Raw genomic sequence first — 22336 nt, forward strand, 5'->3', positions numbered from 1 at the left:
GGAATAGTGTAGGCTACTCCTACACTACTGCACTCCCTCCCCCCAAAATAGGAACTCCTAAAGGGTGCTATATGTAGGCCTATCAATATAAAAACTGGGAGATAAATCCATATTCCCACCATTTTCTTTTGCCTATTATTCAATTTAATTCAACTACTTCCCTAGAAATGAATATCAGAGAAAAGTATGCTCAGAAAGGTGATTTTTGGAGTAGCTAACTTACCACTTTCCACAATGGCTATTCTGAAGTTTGGGTAACAAATGGGGTAGTGGCCTCCTTTTCCTTCCCACTAAAAATTAGGTATCTAGTTAAGTCCATTAGACAGGCAGAGTAAATTATGGGGAGAACTGAGTGTGGAGAATAGTTCACTTATCTTTTGTAATAAGGTCCCTTCGGACTAATTCTCTACTGAAGTTCTCACATTATCCACAGGGTCTTTCAAAGGGAATGCTCACAATGCGGATCTTCTGTAGTTGACTTACAGGACTCTTGGGTATATATTCAGTACTTGATTGTATTTTGGCATATCAGGACAGGGCATAGTTGGGTTGAGAAGACATTAGTTTCTCAACTGTGGGCTGTGTAACTGTATTCCTTTCTCAACTGGCAACACGAGAGATATAAGAAGGAATGGTGGATCTTTATAGTGATGCAGTTAGGGGTTTGTTAAACTGCCTTTTGGAAGTCAGCATAAGAGTAAGCAGTGCTGATGGGTTCAGTGTGGGTTGTTTCCTTAACTGTTTTAGTTAACCAGCCACAGCAACAACCAGAAACACATGAATTAGGAACTTATTTTAGGTACTCAGGTATGGGAGTGGCTGTACTCAATGTTCGGCTTAACTCTTTGGTGGCAAATTGCAGTGCTCCATTTAGAGTGGCATGATCTCTAGAAAGCTGACTGGGACTCATAAGGGGCTTTTGAAAAGGTGGGACTCGAGAAGCAAGAAGAACTACAATCCTGCAGCTTGTGGAACAAAAACCACATTCATAGAAAGACAGACAAGATGAACAGGCAGAGGGCAATGTACCAGATGAAGGAACAAGATAAAACAATTAAATGAAGTGGAGATAGGCAACCTGCCAGAAAAAAAATTCAGAATAATGATAGTGAAGATGATCCAGGACCTCGGAAAAAGAATGGAGGCAAAGATCAAGAAGATGCAAGAAATGTTTAACAAAGACCTAGAAGAATTAAAGAACAAAAAAAAGAGATGAACAATACAATAACTGTAGTGAAAAATACACTAGAAGGAATCAATAGCAGAATAACTGAGGCAGAAGAACGGATAAGTGACCTGGAAGACAGAATGGTGGAATTCACTGCTGCAGAACAGAATAAAGAAAAAAGAATGAAAAGAAATGAAGACAGCCTAAGAGACTTCTAGGACAACATTAAATGCAACAACATTCGCATTATAGGGGTCCCAGAAGGAGAAGAGAGAGAGAAAGGACCCAAGAAAATATTTGAAGAGATTATAGTTGAAAACTTCCCTAACATGGGAAAGGAAATAGCCACCCAAGTCCAGGAGGCACAGAGAATCCCATACAGGTTAAACCCAAGGAGAAACATGCTGAGACACACAGTAATCAAATTGGCAAAAATTAAAGACAAAGAAAAATTATTGAAAGCAGCAAGGGAAAAACAACAAATAACATACAAGGGAACCCCTATAAGGTTAACAGCTGATTTCTCAGCAGAAACTCTACAAGCCAGAAGGGAGTGCCATGATATACTTAAAGTGATGAAAGGGAAGAAACTACAACCAAGATTACTCTACCCAGCAAGGATCTCATTCATATTCGATGGAGAAATCAAAAGCTTTACAGACAAACAAAAGCTAAGAGAATTCAGCACCACCAAACCAACTCTACAACAAATGCTAAAGGAACTTCTCTAAGTGGGAAACACAAGAGAAGGAAAGGACCTAAAAAACAAACCCAAAACGATTAAGAAAATGGTAACAGGAACATACATATCGATAATTACTTTAAACGTGAATGGATTAAATGCTCCAACCAAAAGACACAGGATTGCTGAATGGATAAAAAAACAAGACCTATATATACGCTGTCTACAAGAGACCCACTTCAGACCTAGGGACACATACAGACTGAAAGTGAGGGGATGGAAAAAGATATTCCGTGCAAATGGAAATCAAAAGAAAGCTGGAGTAGCAATACTCATATCAGATAAAATAGACTTTAAAATGTTACAAGAGACAAGGAAGGACACTACATAATGATCAAGGGATCAATCCAAGAAGAAGATATAACAATTATAAATATATATGCACCCAACATAGCAGCACTTCAATACATAAGGCAATTGCTAACAGCTATAAAAGAGGAAATCAACAGTGACACAACAATAGTGGAGGGCTTTAACACCTCACTTACACCAATGGACAGATCATCCAAACAGAAAATTAATAAGGAAACACAAGCTTTAAATGACACAATAGACCAGATAGATTTAATTGATATTTATAAGACATTCCATCCAAACACAACAGATTACACTTTCTTCTCAAGTGTGCATGGAACATTCTCCAGGATAGATCACACCTTGGGTCACAAATCAAGCCTCAGTAAATTTAAGAAAATTGAAATCATCTCAAGCATCTTTTCTGACCACAACGCTATGAGATTAGAAATCAATTACAGGGAAAAAAACGTAAAAAACACAAACACATGGAGACTAAACAATACATTACTAAATAACTGAGTGATCACTGAAGAAATCAAAGAGGAAATCAAAAAATACCTAGAGACAAATGACAATGCAAACACGACGATCCAAAACCTATGGGATGCAGCAAAAGCAGTTCTAAGAGGGAAGTTTATAGCTATACAAGCCTACCTCAAGAAACTAGAAAAAAAAAAAAAAAGAAACAAGAAAAATCTCAAAGAAACAATCTAACCTTACACCTAAAGGAACTAGAGAAAGAAGAACAAGCAAAACCCAAAGTTAGCAGAAGGAAAGAAATCATAAAGATCAGAGCAGACATAAATGAAATAGAAACAAAGAAAACAATAGCAAAGGTCAATAAAACTAAAAGCTGATTCTTTGAGAAGATAAACAAAATTGATAATCCATTAGCCAGACTCATCAAGAAAAAGAGGGAGAGGACTGAAATCAATAAAATTAGAAATGAAAAAGGAGAAGTTACAACAGTCAATGCAGAAATACAAAACATCCTAAGAGACTACTACAAGCAACTCTATGCCAATAAAATGGACAACCTGAAAGAAATGGACAAATTCTTAGAAAGGTATAACCTCCGAAGACTGAACCAGGAAGAAATAGAAAATATGAACAGACCAATCACAAGTATTGAAATTGAAACTGTGATTAAAAATCTTCCAACAAGCATAAGTCCAGGACCAGATGGCTTCACAGGTGAATTCTATGAAACATTTAGAGAAGAGCTAACACCCATCCTTCTCAAACTCTTCCAAAAAATTGCAGAGGAAGGAACACTCCCAAACTCATTCTATGAGGCCACCATCACCCTGATACCAAAAACAGACAAAGATGTCACAAAGAAAGAAAACTACAGGTCAATATCACTGATGAACATAGATGCAAAAATCCTCAACAAGATACTAGCAAACAGAATGCAACAGCACATTAAAAGGATCATACACCATGATCAAGTGGGATTTATCCCAGGGATGCAAGGATTCTTCAATATACGCCAATCAATCAATGTGATACACCATATTAACAAACTGAAGAATAAAAACCATATGATCATCTCAATAGATGCAGAAAAAGCTTTTGACAAAATTCAACACCCATTTATGATAAAAACTCTCCAGAAAGTGGGTATAGAGGGAACCTACCTCAACATAATAAAGGCCATATATGACAAACTCACAGCAAACATCATTCTCAATGGTGAAAAACTGAAAACATTTCCTGTAAGATCCGGAACAAGACAAGGATGTTTGCTCTCACCACTATTATTCAACATAGTTTTGGAAGTCTTAGTCATGGCAATCAGAGAAGAAAAAGAAATAAAAGGAATACAAATTGCAAAAGAAGAAATAAAACTGTCACTGTTTGCAGATGACATGATACTATACATAGAGAATCCTAAAGATGCCTCCAGAAAACTACTAGAGCTAATCAATGAATTTGGTAAAGTTGCAGGATACAAAATTAATGCACAGAAATCTCTTGCATTCCTATACACTAATGATGAAAAATCTGAAAGAGAAATTAAGGAAACACTCCCATTTACCATTGCAACAAAAAGAATAAAATACCTAGGAATAAACCTACCTAGGGAGACAAAAGACCTGTATGCAGAAAACTATAAGACACTAATGAAAGAAATTAAAGATGATACCAACAGGTGGAGAGATATACAATGTTCTTGGATTGGAAGAATCAATATTGTGAAAATGACTATACTACCCAAAGCAATCTACAGATTCAATGCAATCCCTATCAAATTACCAATGGCATTTTTTACAGAACTAGAACAAAAAATCTTAAAATTTGTTTGGAGACAAAAAAGACCCCGAATAGCCAAAGCAGTCTTGAGGGAAAAAAACGGAGCTGGAGGAATCAGACTCCCTGACTTCAGACTATACTACAAAACTACAGTAATCAAGACAATATGGTACTGGCACAAAAACAGAAACATAGATCAATGGAACAAGATAGAAAGCCCAGAGATAAACCCACGCACCTATGGTCAACTAATCTATGACAAAGGGGGCAAGGATATACAATGGAGAAAAGACAGTCTCTTCAATAAGTGGTGCTGGGAAAACTGGACAGCTACATGTAAAAGAATGAAATTAGAACACTCCCTAACACCATACACAAAAATAAACTCAAAATGTATTCGAGACCTAAATGTAAGACCGGACACCTTAAAACTCTTAGAGGAAAACATAGGAAGAACACTCTTTGACATAAATCACAGCAAGATCTTTTTTGATCCACCTCCTAGAGTAATGGAAATAAAAACAAAAATAAACAAATGGAACCTAATGAAACTTAGAAGCTTTTGCACAGCAAAGGAAACCATAAACAAGACGAAAAGACAACCCTCAAAATGGGAGAAAATATTTGCAAACGAATCAACAGACAAAGGATTAATCTCCAAAATATAGAAACAGCCCATGCAGCTCAATATTAAAGAAACAAACAACCCAATCACAAAATGGGCAGAAGACCTAAATAGACATTTCTCCAAAGAAGACATACAGATGACCAAGAAGCACATGAAAAGCTGCTCAATATCACTAATTATTAGAGAAATGCAAATCAAAACTACAATGAGGTATTACCTCACACCAGTTAGAATGGGCATCATCAGAAAATCTACAAGCAACAAATGCTGGAGAGGGTGTGGAGAAAAGGGAACCCTCTTGCACTGTTGGTGGGAATGTAAATTGATACAGCCACTATGGAGAACAGTATGGAGGTTCCTTAAAAAACTAAAAATAGAATTACCATATGACCCAGCAATCCCACTACTGGGCATATACCCAGAGAAAACCATAATTCAAAAAGACACATGCACCGCAATGTTCATTGCAGCACCATTTACAATAGCCAGGTCATGGAAGCAACCTAAATGTCCATCAACAGATGAATGGATAAAGAAGAAGTGGTACATATATACAATGGAATATTACTCAGCCATAAAAAGGAACGAAATTGGGTCATTTGTAGAGATGTGGATGGATCTAGAGACTGTCATACAGAGTGAAGTAACTCAGAAAGAGAAAAACAAATATCATATATTAACGCATATATGTGGAACCTAGAAAAATGGTACAGATGAACTGGTTTGCAGGACAGAAATTGAGACACAGATGTAGAGAACAAACTTATGGTCACCATGGTGGGAAAGCGGTGGGGGGTGGGGGTGGTGGTGGGATGAATTGGGAGATTGGGATTGACATGTATACCCTGATGTGTATAAAATAGATAACTAATAAGAACCTGCTGTATAAAACAATAAATAAAAGTAAATTCAAAAGAAAAAAAAAGAAAAAACTTTAATTACATGCTTACACTGAATTCAAAAAAAAAAAAAAGAAAAGTTGGGACTCCACAAGAAGCTAGAGGAGGCCATTCAGGAATTGGTTCCAGTTTGGGTACACAATGGGAGCAATGGGAGAGTCTTAGAACTATCTCTTGAAGTATACGGACCGATGTGCTAGAATCCAAGAGTTTAGCATGATGTAACCAGGAATTAGGATTTAAATGTTTCCAAGTTGCAGAATATTTTAAAAGGCACTTAACCTGCCAGGCAAGACTCTCAAGAAGTGTTAGGTTGGGCACCACAGGGTCCTCTTCTTCAGAGGAATCCTACTCTTCCCCGGAACTCTCATTTAGGTAGTTAGCGTTTTCTTCTTCCTCACTTTCTGATTCTGATAAGGGATCAGGAGAGGGATTTCTAGGACGCATTAGAATAGAACAACGGTATAGAAAAAAAGGTACCAGAAAAAGGTAACAATCTAAACCCATAAAACACTAACACTGGCAGATAGATGCAGAAGATGAGAAATCCTTTTAATAGGATTCATTTGTCTGTTTCTCAGTCTGTTACACACACACAGTATGCCTCTGGCTCGTACCACTGTGCAGTTCTTCAAGATTATGTTGTGTATTTTTCACTTACAAAGAAGACAGCTCAGTTCTCAGGACCAGTTCAGTGTGTAAAAGTTAGTCACTTACCAGTGGCACAGGTCAGAGTCTCTCCTTCAAATCCTAGCTACCCAAGAAGAGAAGGGGTCCTCATCTAGGCAAGCTGATTTTCTTAGTGTGATCTCAACTGGTTGTGGTATTATGGAGAGACACTTTGTGTGCTCTTTTTTGTTGGCAGGGATATTATATCTATTTGGTAATGAAAAGAAACTTAGTAGTCACCTTCTTTGTCCACTGGTACAGCAACTTTTGTGCAGGGGGATGGTGGGATGAGTTGTCAAGGATCTGTCTGGTGTGCACGGATCCAGTGTTTCCATAGGTGGTGCAAATGCCCTTGGAAACTAGTGACTTAGTTGTTGGACTATATCTGGAAAGGTCACCTTAACCCATGGAGGATCCTTTCTTCTTCCTTGCATCACCTCCGGCCGCAAGGCCCGACTAGGCCTAGTGCCACCAGCTCTGTTCCCTATAATCTTAATTTTTTTGCATGTAAAACTGAGATTACCTTAAATTTGCAACGGACATATTTGGATTAAAATTGCTTTCAGCAACGTACTATACACTTCCAAATCATCTAAATGTTTGCAATCACTGTGTAGCTCCATTAAAATGTACATTTACATTATAGTTTAAATCTGTATTTCCTTGGGACGTTCTCATATTTTGTAAGAATAGAAAGCTTATCTAAGGCTTCTTCTGTAATAGAAATGGAAACCTTGCTAATATCTGAATCATGCTTAGTGTAAAAGAGAAAACTGGGACCATCTGAACACTCAGTATCCTTTCTTGGCATAGAATGGTAGAGTATTGGTGTAAAAAGAACTGCTTTTTTAAAAAAATTCAAAGTGTTACTAAGTACCATAGTCCTTTGTCTTTGGAAATACTGTGGCTTTCGGGGTCACTGGCTGTTTGTCATATACCAATAGAGGGCACGATTCATCAGCTGTGGACATTCTTTGCATTCTTGGTGTTGTTCATGGTTGTTCCTTTACCTCATGGGCTATATGACACCTTTCACTAAAATAAGCCCTCGAGTTTGTGATTACTGTGCATCAGGTTATTGGGTTGGTGGCTGGCCTTCCAGCTGTCCTCCAGCCTGAGCTCATGAGAAAGCAGTCACAGTTGTCAGTGTCACAGTGCTGTTCTGTTAGGTTAAATCCAAAAAAACTGGTTGTATCCAAAAAACTTCTGGTATAAGATTTATATTTTTTTCTGTTTTGAATTAATGAAGCAGAAGCACAAGCTGTGAGCAATGTCTATAAATAGCCTTGGTTCTTCTATGAGGAATGTCCTCAATGTTAGCACCTGCAAGAAAATAGCGTGTGTCATATTAGTTTTATAATATTAACGTTTGTACAGAAAAATGACAGGAAGACAAACTGGGTTGTACTCCTTATTGGTTATTATTAGCTGATGATATTCCTATGAAGGCTTGAGTATCGGGTTAAATCACATGAAATTGCTATTTGTGTAGGCAATTTTATATGGCTCTAGGAGATAAGATATATTTTAATTAGTTCTCTCTACATAATTGTGAGTCTGCCACAAATATTTTAAATTAATACATATAATTTAAAAATTAGAACATGAAAGGCAAGATTTGTTTGTTCTCATTCTTGCTGTTTTTACTCTGTCGTTGCTCTCTTGCTCTCAAGGAAATGGAGTGTCTGCCTAAAAAAAATCCTGATGTTTACCATTCTGTAGCCCCTTGAGAGGTAAACAAGTAAAAACACAAATATTATATACTCAGTTGTGGGTTAAAGTCATCTTTAGATTCTTCTAATAATCATTTAAACTCATAGCTGTCTCTTTATGAATTTTTATCAAGTCTTTTCTTTAATAGAGAAGACAATTCCATCACAAGAATGTATTAGACGTATTGAAATGCCTTACTCCTCCCCCTTCTTCTGTATTTCTCCATTTGCAGTTTCATCGGTGCAGAAAAGGAGCTCTGGCAACTTCTGCTGAGACTTTTCCATAGGAAATCCTTCCAAAAAAAAAGCAACAGCTATTTTGAAGACCAACTTTCCAAAAATTATATTCAGGTAAGTTAAATTTTAGATGTCATCCCTTATAGTTAAAAGTGAACACATTTGACTTAATCATGTTAATCAAAAACGTATTTGCATTAAAATGTTCTTATATATCAGTACTCTTGGATGGATTTAAATTATATTGACAGAAAACATCCATTTTCTCACATTTTCAAGTACCAGGAAAGTTTTAGAACCTGGCCTATAGCTTGTTTTGGGGAAAAACATATGATTCAGCCAAGGCTGATCTTGTTTTTCCTTTATTCTTTAAGCCAGAAGCAATTACTTTTCATTTCAGGATTAAGCTGCTGTAACATTGCCATTCGTCGCTGAGGCTCCTGGTTTCAGCATGTCTGCTTGGTTCCCAGCCAGTCCTGGGTGTTCAGGTAGCAGCTGTGGCTGGGAGTGCCTCTCCAACCCGCATTCCTTGGCTATGAATTTTGCAGCCCTGTTTATCTAATGAAGATCTCCCCATAGTGAGTTGCTCATGACGTTGTCACACAGACGTTAATGAATGATACGGAAAGATACTGATTCTTTTTCCTCGTGGAATGCCAGCCAATCCTGAATCTCCCAGTCCTTTCACTCTGGTTGATCACCACAAAGGCCTGGTGCTAAGATCCAATGAGATCTGTCCTACATAAACCAAACTCCAACAGGATGCCTATACATCCTCTCTGTGAGGCTATCATCCAAACCTGTTCAGAGAATTTTTCTACAATTACATTCACCCAAACACTGACTCTCACTTCTCTGCCCTGATCATACTTTTAATCTATAAATGCTGTCACTGACTTCAGTGCCCAAAGACCTTCTTCCTTCTCTTGAAACTCATGAATTTACTTAGGATAGCTTGGGATGGCTTTAGAGTCTGGCTTTCTCACTATTTCATGTGTCTTCATTTTGCCTTCCCAAACCAGACTGTGAATTCCTTGAGAGACGAGCTTCTGAAAACTGGTAACACCTTATACAGACAGATAAACAGGAAAAAAAATTTTTGGACAGAAAAACATTTGTTGTTCTTAGTAATCCAGAAAATTTGCCTTAACATGTTCAGAACACTCTAGATGATGTGCTGTAATATAGGACTCCTCTCTTTCCCCTGCCTGCCCTCTGCTGGAACGGCTCACGAGCAATAAGATGGCCAGAGCAGGGTATCGTATGGGGAATGTGGGAAAACAAGGGGCTTGTCTGGCTGAAAAGCTAGTGGAATAACTGTGATTTGTGAGTCTACAACCTAGATCTTTGAAGCTCCCCATTATGTGCCTTGGGATAACTAGCAGCCTCATTACCAGACCCCTTATGGGTTCAACCTTGCACAGGGATGTGATTCTCCCTGCTGGCATGAGATGGACCAAGTGACCTTGTGTGTCCTCCTCATCTGCTGTGCTTGTTTCATCTCCAGGACCACCCAATAGATGGCAGGTAGCTGAGCCAGGTAGTGCCCCCTCCCAAACACAGAGGCCCTCCCTGTTCACCAGCCCCTCAAAGCCACCTTCACATTTAACAGGCATTTACAAGGATCTGGCAAGACTACCAGTTTGATAATGCAATTCAGGAGGTGAGTTTGAAATTCTAGACTGGTTTCCTGTTTCGAAGGGCAGCAGGATATGACAGCTGCTGAGGCAGCCCATTTGCCCTTTGGAGAGGAGAAGCGAGAGTGTCTGATCACTAGACGACCTCTTCCTCCTGCCCGCCCAGGTGAGGTGTGGGCAGTCCCCTTCCCTCTCCCGCCATTACTCAGGTGGCTAGATGTTATGAAAAAGAGAAGGAAAAACATGTTTTTTGCTTTTTTAAAATTATTATTAAAAGGGGGCACTTTCTGGGGAGGCAGAATCCATTAGCTGAATCCATTTCAGTATCAATGGTTAATCAATTTAGGCAGCTTTAATGCACTTTTATTATGTAGCCTTTAAAAGCTGTTCTGGTAAATGTCCATCCCATAAATACTAGCACTACTTTATATGTATGATATCCCTTTTGGAAGGGTGAATCTGAATCATCATCCAGATATTAATTTGCATACAATGCTGTCCAGGCAATGCAAAAATGCTTCCTCATAGTTTGAGCATTGTTCAATACATTTTGAAGTGGGGAAAAACTTTTCAGATATGACTCTACGTTTTAAGTCAGTGGATAAATCAGTCTGGTTGCCTCCCAAAACATAATTTTGAAAATCAATTTTACCGTACTACGAACTGAATAATTGATTTCCGCATTTCATTCTGTAAATTACACACTGGGTTTTGAATTACTAGAAGAAATAGCACAGTTAGCCAATAAACCTTTCTTATAAAATGGCAGCGTTTTAATTTATTATATGCATTAGCATTTATTCATGCCTAAGATTTCATCAATCAATTTTCTATTTTAAAAAGATGTCTCTGGAAACAGCAGTGGAGAACTGCTGAGTTCCAAAAGCAATGTTGTGAAAGGCAGCAGGGCCAGCGTTCTGGGCACACATTGAACTAAATTATAGTCAATAACTATGCGGCTCCAAGTATAAGCCCACATTTTTTTAAGTATCTACCTTATGAACTGACTCTCTTGGAATGTCAGAGTTTAAAAAAGAAAATATTTAATTTTCACTATTTAAGAGGTGGGCTGTATTTGTTCAAAATTATAGCAACCTCTGATATTATTTTTAAATATTTATTTTGTCACTTTGACAGGCTTCTTATGCACTTCTTTTGAGTTTTAATTTTGGGTACAGTGGTGCATTTCAATAGTTGGCTTCAGATTAAATGAATATTAGTACTTTGTGATGATTTTATTAATTAGTTGTTTTTGAAAACTATTTTAAGCTGAGCGTTACTCCAAAATAGAAGCTCTAAGAATCAGTACCATCAGATAGAGGTTAATTTAAAATCATTTATTCATTTCATTCATTTAAAAAAATTGTATTTAACACATATCAGGACTGAGTTGTCCACAGGCAAGATAGGCGTAGCACCTGGCATAGCAATAGTTTTAGGGACCTGTGCAAATGTTTTAATTTCCTTTAAAACCAAAAGAAAAAAATAAACTCTTAGGTCGAAGAAAATATTAAAATATGTGATACTAATATATTCATCTTTATACCAAGGTATAAAATACAATTTTTAATATTTTTATGGAGGAAGAGGTCCATGAAAACTAAAGTTCCTAGGACCCATGAAAATTATAATGTAACCTAGGCCATATTTCACCTATGTTAGATTCTAGAGATAAAAAGATGAGTAAGACACAATTTCTGTTCCCAAAGCATTCACAGTCTAATGAAGAAAATGGACATAAAACAGGTAGTTCATAATGTGGTTTCCTTGAAGTTATTTGAAATAGTAATTATAGCTTGAAGAACACAAGAGTTTTACTACAAAATGTCATTCAATACATAGACTCGGTCTTTTCCTTCTTTTAGTTAAACTTTACAAAAATAGGATTTGCATATATTTTAATGGTACATAGACAGCATTACTACATATTTTTTCCAAACACTATTGATGTTAGCATTCAGATCTGTAAGTCAAAATGTTCATATCTTATAAGCACACTTCATCAATAGGACCACAAAGGAAATGCCAGGTCCTAGGTATTGATGGTTCCATGGGGAAATTGAGAAGAGGTTCGGTTCTCCCTAGCTTAGCAAAGCTTGCTTACTTATGTCCTTCTGAGTTTTATTGAGGCTTCAGACATGGAACAGAATCTTGGCTGTACTTTCTCTCGTCATAAAATTTCTCATTTATATGAGATTCAGCACTCGTTTTTTTCAATTACTGTTTCTAAATGCCATAATTGAGGTAGTCAGAATGTTCTCCTTAACCTAAATCTTCCTTGCTAATATTTGGGCCCACTTCCACATTTTTTGTTGTCAGTTGGAGAATGATTTTTCACCATTTTCAATTTTACTTGCATTATCTTATTACACACATAAGCTTTTTGAATAAGCAAGGCATCATAGGACATTGGAAAGAATACAGGCTCAGACTAACCTGGATAGGAATCAGAATTATGTCACTCAAGCTGTATGACCTTGGTCAATTCATTTAAACTCATTGCATCTCAGCATCCTCATCTATAAAATGGGGATCATTATGCATGTGTTAGAAAATTGCTGTAGGAATTAGAATAATATATGTTAAGCATTAGGCCAGTATCTGGAATATAGGGGATGCTAAAAAAATAGCCACGGTTATTATTTTCCATATTTTTCAAATTAAGAAACTGAGACACAGACATATTAAATGACCTTTGCCAGTGTTGTGGGGCTAGGGCACCCAATTATTACTGGAAAATTGCAGCCTTACTTTTGATCAAGCCTTATTGAGAATGAAGTTGTAGAACACAGAGAAAGTGCAGAAGCAAAAGGTACAGAAAAAGCACTGACATCAAAGCAACCAGATAATCAATATATATTTATTGAACACATTGTAAGTATAAGATATTCTGTGCACAAGTTGGGCCACTTTGGTTTGCCAATGACTGAATCCTAACTTGCTCAAACGAAAAGGAGAACTTGTTGGCTGGTATAACCCAAACACACGATGCAGGGAACTGGTCCTGGGGGTGTCTGGATTCTATGGCAGGAACACTTTCAGGGGTCACACTCTATTTCTAACCAGGGTGTCTGGTGCTCTTTGCAGATGGCTTTCTCCATGCCATGGGGCACATGGCTCCTATCAACCTTGGTCTCTCATCTCATCCTAGCAGCTCTTCTATCAGCAAAGAAAGATTTTTTTTCTCTTTGGCTCCAGTCTGAAAACAATCCCAAGAATGACTTTCATGGGGCCAACTTAGGTCATATATTCCTTCCCAAACCAATCACAACCAGGAAGATGGGGTAATATGATTGGTCCGATTGAGGGCACATATCTGCCGTTTTCATTAGAATTTTTTTCCTATGGAAAGAGGTGCATTGGGCACACCAAAATAGTAACCTTTATCTTCTATCAGAGGTAATAGAGTAATTAATATTTTAATGGTAGAGTTGGTTCAAAGAGCCAAAAGACTAGAGTCTCAGGATGTCTAGCTAAGATACTGCAAGGCCTGAATGGACGTGTCCATTCTTTTCAGCCAAGAAAGGAAGCCTATCATACTTTTGTCTCCCAGTATGTTGGCTCATAGAGTTAAAAACTTAAATTTATTTCTTAGTATACATACCTTTTAATGGAGAAAGTTATAAACACTTGGGTACTATCATAGAAAAAGCAGAACCTCTAAAGAGGGTGATTGAAGGTGACATTGCTGTTGTTTGAAAAACTTCAGGATGTCATGTCCTGTGGGAATGCATTATTCTAACAATTTGCTTAACATTTTTGCTTCCTGTAGAGTGGGCTGTGGTTGGGAACTCAAAGCAGACTTGTAAATTGAATTCATAGTGGATGAGCTTCTCTTGAAGTCTTTGCTGGGTTGTTTAAGACACTGAACTGTTTGTTCTTGGCTCCAGTACTTTCAATGTCCACTCACCATTGTGTTAGTGGGAGGAATATTGTATTGTATAAGAGATCTGGAGGGCTTGTGACTGAGTAGAGTCAGTGTTTTGACTTTTTATGCCAACATCATCATTTCCCCACTTGTTTCACATTTCTCCTGTTAGTTAGGCCCTCACTTCGAGGTTACCTTGATTACTTTCAGGTCTTGAGTCATGAATCTCTCTAAATTATTTTTACCTTGAAAATGTTCTTTCACCAACTCACTTTTTCTTCTTTCTGTTTCAAAATTAGAGGTATCCCTACCCTTTTCCAGCACTAAATTCTTCCATCTTTCACCTCCTTAGAAAACTAACTCAATCCATTACTTCATCTTCTATTTGTATCTCCAATTATTCCTCTCTGATGCGTCTCTCCCCACTTATCTACCTACAAGACTATTTCCTTGAGATATCATCAAAAGGGATAATGTATGTGGAAGTACATGGTTGCCCTAAAGTGGAATATAAATATGATGCAATATCACTGTTATCCTATCTTTCTCCTTTACTCCACAATCATCTAAAAAAAAGTCAATATAAAGTATTTCTTGACTTTAATTTTTCATTATTCAATTCATTATTTAATATCTTAAAATCTGACCTCATTCTCCTAACTTACTGTCCCGGGTTTCATATCACTGCTTGTCTTTCTTCTAGCATGTGACACAGTTGACTAGGCCCTCCTCTTGGTTTCTATAACCTCACTACCTTGGTTTACTTTCTCTCTCTCTGACCACTCATATTTTAACAATCATCTTTTTCCTTCTGTCTCTGAATGTGAGTGGTCTCCATCATTCTGTACTTGCTTCTTCTCCCTCTGCCTCCTCTCTCTCATTCTCACAAATACTTCTTGAAAGAACTTCCAGATCTCTCTCTTCACATCAATGTCTTTGTTAAATGCCTGCTGATAACTTTAACCTACATATCTCACCAGCCCCCAAATATAATGTATACTGAAATAAACTCTTACCCCATCCTAGGTATCTTCTACCCTATCTCAGCCAACAGTATTACTTTTCTACCCAGTCATTTAGGCTTAAAGCCTTGTGTTTGATCTTTGGTTCCTCTCTCTCCCTTATCCCCGAATCCAATTTAAGCCATATTTTAAGGACACATTGTTCTATTCACCTACTTTCACTTTGTCTCTCTTCCTTTAGGCAGTATAGTTCAGACTGCTGGAGTAGCACACAGTCTATTATTTTGCTTTCAGTGAGGTTGTCCAGAAGCATTTTGTGGCCATACCTTTTCTCTCTTCCTCATTCTTGATTCTTTCCCATTTCTGACAGAATAACTATTTGAACTTTAATTATAGAGATCACTAAATCTTCTTCTACACAAGTACCCTTCTCATAACCCCAGTATACACTAATGTGTTTAGAATGGCCTGTCTAATAAGTAACAGTCAAGTGTAAGCTGACTATTGTTTGTAAGTAGTGACATAACAAAAATACATTTCATAGCTATATGTTTTATTAATATAATTTTCATCTTCAAATAAGTATCTTCATATTAGAACAACATTTCTAACATATTTGATTTAGAAAGCTGAGGTTTTGAGGATCTAGTGATGAGCTAATGAATGTATATTGAACATATTGCTTGAGTTTTGATACTTTTCTAGCAATCATCAGAATATAATAATTCCAGCCTATGTGGACCCTCATCAGAAACATCACCTATCAATACCTAACACTTTTTCTGCAGCTCCTATTAACAAAGAATGATTAAAGACAACTTCAGTTTTCCCAGTTCCAACCTTAAAGGTATATGATGTAACAATAGCATACTGCGTAGCTGTAAAAAAAAAAAAGAATGTCTTATGTCTTATATGGAAAGATCTCTGTGTGGACTAAGTTGTTTGTGTCTCCCCAAAGTTCATATGTTGGTGCCCTAATCCCCCAGTGTGATGATATTTGGTTATAGGGCCTTTGGGAGGTAATTAGGGTTAGATGAGGTCATGCAAGTGGGGCGCTCATGGTGGACTGCTGCCCTTATGCCCTTATAATAAGGGACACCGGTGAGCTTGCTGCCTTTCTCCGCCATGTGAGGACACAGTGAGAAGACAGCTGTCCGCAAGCCAGGAAAAGAGCTCTCCACAGAACCTGACCATACTGGCACCCTGGTCTATGATTTCCAGTCTCCAGAACTGTGAGAAAATAAATTTCTGTTATTTAAGCCACCCAGTGTATGGGATTTTGTTATGGGAGCCTGAACTGACTAATACAATCGCCAAGATTTATTTTTAGGTGGGGAGAAAAGGGTGCCAAAATAGTGTACTATTGGGGTTAAAAAAAGAACAGAACATAATCTATACTTGTACTGGCTTGTATATACAATTTAAAAATCCTGGGAAGTAAATGAGAAACTAATAATGTAGGTTACTTGTCTTAAGGGGATAGGAACTTGGCAGATAGAAGACAGGGCTGGAAAAGAGACATTGCTGTACATTGTTTTATACTTTTGATGCTTGAAGTATGTGAATGTGCTACCACTTCAAGAAATTAAATAAATAAAATGTATTTAAAATAATAACAAAAACATTTTCTTTGGAAAAACAAGATTATATTGATATAAGGAAAATATTGTTTACTTTGAAAGAAGATTGCTGATTAGCAGAATAATTATAGCAGAAGCTGACATTTGATGCAGGCACAATTTGAAGATGAAGGAATTTGAACCATTAATTATATTAAATTGCTTTCCCAGTCAGTTCTTTAATAATCCCCATGACAATATACACCGTTCTTATCATCTACTGCCCCTTTCTTGGATCTGCATTTGTTACTGCCAGTAGAGCTTGAAGTACCCCACATGCACGCATTTGATTGAAAGATGATAGCCACAGGTTCTCAAGTCCTCCCTCGGTAATGCCCAGATCGTCTCTGAGCGTAATGCCTCCTCCTTCAACTTCCCTCAGTGGTTGATCCTATATTCAAGGATGCAACTGCTGAGAAAAGGACCTATCATTCATTTGAAAGAGGTCAATCTCTCTTCTGTGGACAAAGATATAACTTTTCTCACAACTGCTTTGGCCAATTAAGCATCCAGTTGTTCTAGAGACATTATATCATACTACCTCAAAGAGTTGTCCTTAAATGTAATTCTGGTCTTTTCATTTCTGTTTACCATCTATAAAAGATTTCTTCTCCATTGGTCATCTAGCCTCCACCTATCTCTCTACACCAATCGACTCATTTTGAGTTGTTTTGCCATGACTCCAAAGTGCTTTTTTCCTGTCTCCATGCCTTTGTAAATGCCATTTCCATTGCCTGGGCCACCCTTCTATTTGTTCCTTTTGATGAAGGCCCCCCAAATGGAGATAGTGTTTTTCCTGACATCATCCTGTATTTATTGAACCCCGTTGAGATTTTCTACGTACTTGTTCCTTCCTATTAGTTTCAAGAAGTTCAGAAGCCATAGCATATTCATTTTGCATTCCCAATGCTGATATCCAGTAGGCACTTGATGGTTGAATGAATGAGTAAATATACAGTCTGGCTGAAATGTTAAAGACAAAAATATCATAGTACTCTCTAATAAAATCCTATCCAATGCTTAGGAAAAATGCTTCACAGGAGGATTCTAACTCTGCATTGTAAATGTGTTATTCAACCCCTGATTGATTTGTGAGAACTGAATTCTGTCAGGACAATTCTCCATGAGCCTTTTGATTTTTTGGAATGCATTCAGTTTTGTAGATTTTTTTGGTGTGTGGTTTGAAAAGTCTGCTGGACATCCCCAATCTAAGGTATCTCTATAAGGATCTCCTCTGTTTAAGTGCATTTTATTTCTAACATTTTAAAGCATAGATGACAGCTCTCAATCCAGTGGATTTTCATCCTTATCTCAGAAAACCACATTTCTTATGCTTTGTGGTAAAGTAAGTTACATATGTATAGATACCGCCTTGTGGAAGTGAGCCTTCGGCTAGAACCTCAGATCCACGTTTGCTTGCCAGGGAGCAAGAGTGACAGCAGGGTAATCTCTAACGCTTTGTAAATTAGATATCTTTCTCATGTGTCTTTCTCAAAGATGCCCTTTTAAAATGTTAAATTTGCAGAAAACAAATCATTAATATTCCCTAGCTGAAAGAATTCACTTTCCAAACTAAAGGAGCTGATTTTGGAGCACTTCAGCTGTGTCAATAAGCCACTAGTGAGGCAAATTTTAGAATTAGGCCCATTATCTTTTGCTAATTCAGTTTACCCTAAACAGAGTAGATAAAAATAAATGCTTGAACTTCCCCATATTAAGACATGTTTGTATAAATATGGCCTCATAATAACTTGTTTCCAGAGTTTATTGACTTTAATTGTCCTACTGATGCTGTGTCCATTGATATATCTGTTAGTATTCATTTTCTATAGTATCTTGAGATCTAATGTATAGCATGATGACTATAGTTAATAACACTGTATTGTATACTAGAAATTTGCTAAGAGAGTAGACTTCAGGTGCCTTCACCACACACACAAAAAAATGCTAAATGTGTTAGGAGGTGGATATGTTAATTAGCTTGACCGTAGTAATCATTTCACTATGTATATGTATATCAAAACATGGTGGTGTATGCCTTTAAAATATACAATTGTTATTTTAAAAAAAAACAAGATTTGCAATAGATTGAATGCAGAAGGAGATAGGAGAATGCAACTATCCTCCCTTTTGCAAAAATGTAAAATAATGCCACTATAATACATGTAATAATGTATATGTTCTTTGTTTCGGAGATCGTTTTTTCATTAAAAAAATTATTTGTGTTCCCCTAAAAAAAAGGCAAAACAAAACATTTTCTATAGTAATAAGCACTGTCACAAGCCTAAGTTCAATATACATTTGAGCATAGTCCTGACACTTTTCTTAATATCAATAGCACGTTTGCTCTTAGCGACATGTGGTTGAAGGCAAAACTTAAATCCAACAGAATTTGCTGGATCTTAGTTCTAATGCCATTTATTGCAAGTTTTGGAGATAAAAAGAATAGAAGTTCTGGAATATTTCTCCCAACCAAGAAGTTTAGTTATTTTGCAGTTACCAAATCTGCAATATCTCTGGATTTGCCCTTCTCCAGGAAAGAATGTCTTAATTAAATAATTAGGCCCTTTTAAAAATCAGTTCCCTGTGGGTTGCTTCTATAATTGCCTCTTCACTCATCAACTAAAAGTCTACCTAGGTTAACTGTGTTGTTTGTTCTCAACATAATGTTTTATCTATTTAATTCATGCAATTATTTATTGTATAGCTTATGTGTTTTCTTTGTTTGTCATCATCATCTGTTCAAAATTGTAAGGTCCCAGAAGATAAGACCCAAGTGTTCTTAATTTATTTTTATGGTGCTTACACAGCATTATTTGATATTAAACAGCTAATAATTTTTCAGTTTGATGATTATGAAGACAGGAATCTATAGTAGGCTGATAAATGTGCATTTAACATGAAAAAAAACTCACTGAAGCTCTGGTTGTGCTATTCATAGCACACTGCAGCCTGTATCAGTTGCTAAGAAGAGTTTAGTATTATGTGAGAGCAGTGATGAAAATGTTCAAAATAACCAATTCCCAATGACTCACAAAGTACATATGTCTCTTAAGTTGCTCACCTGCTTTTACCCTAGGGCCATGTTTCTGCTTTTACGACTCCAGCCACAGGCTGAAAAGACATACAGGAAGTCAAATCAATCAATTTTCTAAATACTGGTAGTTAGGTTACTCAAAGAGAAGGTGGTAATGATGCAAAATCATTATTTCGAGAGATTATTGTGGAATTTAGATCTTGACGGTCAACTTGCATTAATAAATCAACATTCATTGACTGCATGGTTTGTAGAACCGTGGAGAAATTCCTTTTTCTGTCAAAAGCTCTGCATGGTTAGTCTGACTGTGGACGATCTTGTATCCACAGGAGAAAATTAAATGGTTTGTCTTGATGGGCTAGCAGAGCTTGGAAGAGTAAGCCCTAAAGACAAAGCAGTTTCCTAGAACTGAAGAATTTAACCTTTGTCCTAGTCCTCCCTTCTGTCAGCCTCGTCAGCAGGAAAACTTTCAAGGTTGATTTCAAATGAATCATCCTTGGCATTTTTCCCCCCTAAAACCGTTTCTCTGTCACTTCATGGAAATTGCTACTTGTCCTCAGTGGCATGCAATATTAGCTCAGACATTGCACACATTATACTACAAAGGTTGAAAAAAAACCCCACATTATATATATATATCTCTCTATATATATAATAAATAAATAAATAACTATTTTCTGAACTGTCTATATATCAATAAACTCAGCGGTTTTAGAGTTAAGGACTGAAACCACAGTTTTTTGGTCACTTAGCTGCCCATATTCATCCAAGAGTGATTAGGAAATGTTTGGCTTAGAGGCAGCCTTTAAAAAAGTACTGAGAAATGCATTTTTGCCAGCTCTATTAATATTACTTCTACTTAGAAGACCTACGTATTTTTGAAGCGTATTTTTTGACGCTTTAAAATGTTTGTAAAGTGTGTTTTTTTTTAAATTTTATTTATTTATTTTTGGCTGCATTGGGTCTTCATTGCTGTGTGCGGGCTTTCTCTAGTTGCGGCGAGCAGGGGCACTCTTCGTTGAGGTGTGCGGGCTGTAGGCACGTGGGCTTCAGGAGTTGTGGCACGAGGGCTCAGTAGTTGTGGCACGCGGCTCTAGAGCACAGGCTTAGTAGTTGTGGTGCATGGGCTTAGTTGCTCCGCGGCATATGGGATGTTCCTGGACCAGGGCTCGAACCCGTGTCCCTTGCATTGGCAGGTGGATTCTTAACCACTGTGCCACCAGGGAAGCCCTCACCACATTATTTCTAAAATCCAAAAAAGTCAAGTTTTGAAACACATCTGGCACCAAAGATTTTCGATATGGAATTGTGAACTGTACATTTCCTTACAATACTAAATACATTTACAAAATCAGTGGGGGCAGTATCATATTAAATATTCCGTCACCTATATGGGTGATTAAATGTTCTCATAACACCTGTGCAAAATAACAACATTTACCATAACATAACATACATTATAGTTTTTAATCGAGTATTATCTGGACTAGACTGACAACTCTTCCACAGAGAAATTGTCTATTGTCTTCTTGTTAAATTGTTTATTTTCTGATTATAACACAGTATATGCTCCTTGAAGAAAATTGGAAAGCACACAGAAGTTTGAAGAAAATTAAAATCATATATAATCCCATTTCTTAAAGATAACCAAAGTTACTATTATATTTCATTGCCTTTTTTTCCTATGCACATTTAAAAAATAAAACTGGGATCATACTAAAGCATTATTGTCTTTTTTTTCCAATTTTATTGATATAATTGACATACTACACTGTGTAAGTTTAAGGTGTATATATTATCAAATGATTACCACAGTAAGTTTAGTTGACATCCATAATGAATGGAAGCAGTATTTTCAAAAGCATTCTTCTGAGTGGCTACAGAGTATCCCACAGGTATGGATATAACATGATTTATTTAACTGCTTCAGTAGGGCTTCCCAGTTGTTCCCGATTTTTTAAATGAATAGAGAAACTGTTTCTTAAGCAGATTATTAACCACAGTGCCTAGCACACTTAGTCACTCAGTAAAAGGTATTGAATTGATTAACGTTATTTTCATCTAGTAAAATCCTAGCACAAATAGGTTTATTAGGTTTAATTAGATGCTTAGGGAGAATCTGAAAGAATGAACTCCAGCGTGAATACATCTTGGTTGTGGAAGGGAGCATTTTAACCCTAGGCTGGGAGAGACCCCACGGGGACTGGAGCGGCTGACTGACAGCATGAGGGGTGGGAGGGGGAGCGCTGAAGAACCTCTGTGTTGAATTGAGACTATACCACAGTTTGAGGATAGAAGCGTTGAACTCTCCGCATTGGGTACATTCTCCCTTTCTCCTGAAGACGTTAGCTGTTCTGTTATGTGTTCTGTTTTCTCTTTTAATTGCTTGCAGTTGTTCCTCTGAGAGCAGACGTGCTCTTTGAATGTAATTGAATGTCTGCTTTAGAACAATGTGACAAGGAAATATTATCTTCTTAGATTCCAGTGTGTGTTAAGAAGGACATAGTCATTTCTGGAAATTTCCAAATCAGATCTATGTGAACTCTTCCAGGAAATGTGATTAGGCCAGCTCAACAGGACTCTCTCCCAAGCAGGGCCAAGCCAA

General features: G+C 37.1%; 1 protein-coding gene across 1 annotated transcript in view; it reads left to right on the top strand.

The window, feature by feature from the left end:
* Positions 1 to 22336, top strand: part of DDAH1 (dimethylarginine dimethylaminohydrolase 1) — a 244529-nt gene that overhangs the window by 68577 nt on the left and 153616 nt on the right. The window contains exon 2 of the mRNA XM_061183944.1: positions 8605 to 8722. Within this exon, the coding sequence (XP_061039927.1) occupies positions 8605 to 8722 (118 nt within the window). The remainder of the gene's footprint in view (positions 1 to 8604; positions 8723 to 22336) is intronic.

Source organism: Eubalaena glacialis, chromosome 3 (genome assembly GCF_028564815.1).
Source record: "Eubalaena glacialis isolate mEubGla1 chromosome 3, mEubGla1.1.hap2.+ XY, whole genome shotgun sequence".
NCBI lineage: Eukaryota > Metazoa > Chordata > Mammalia > Artiodactyla > Balaenidae > Eubalaena > Eubalaena glacialis.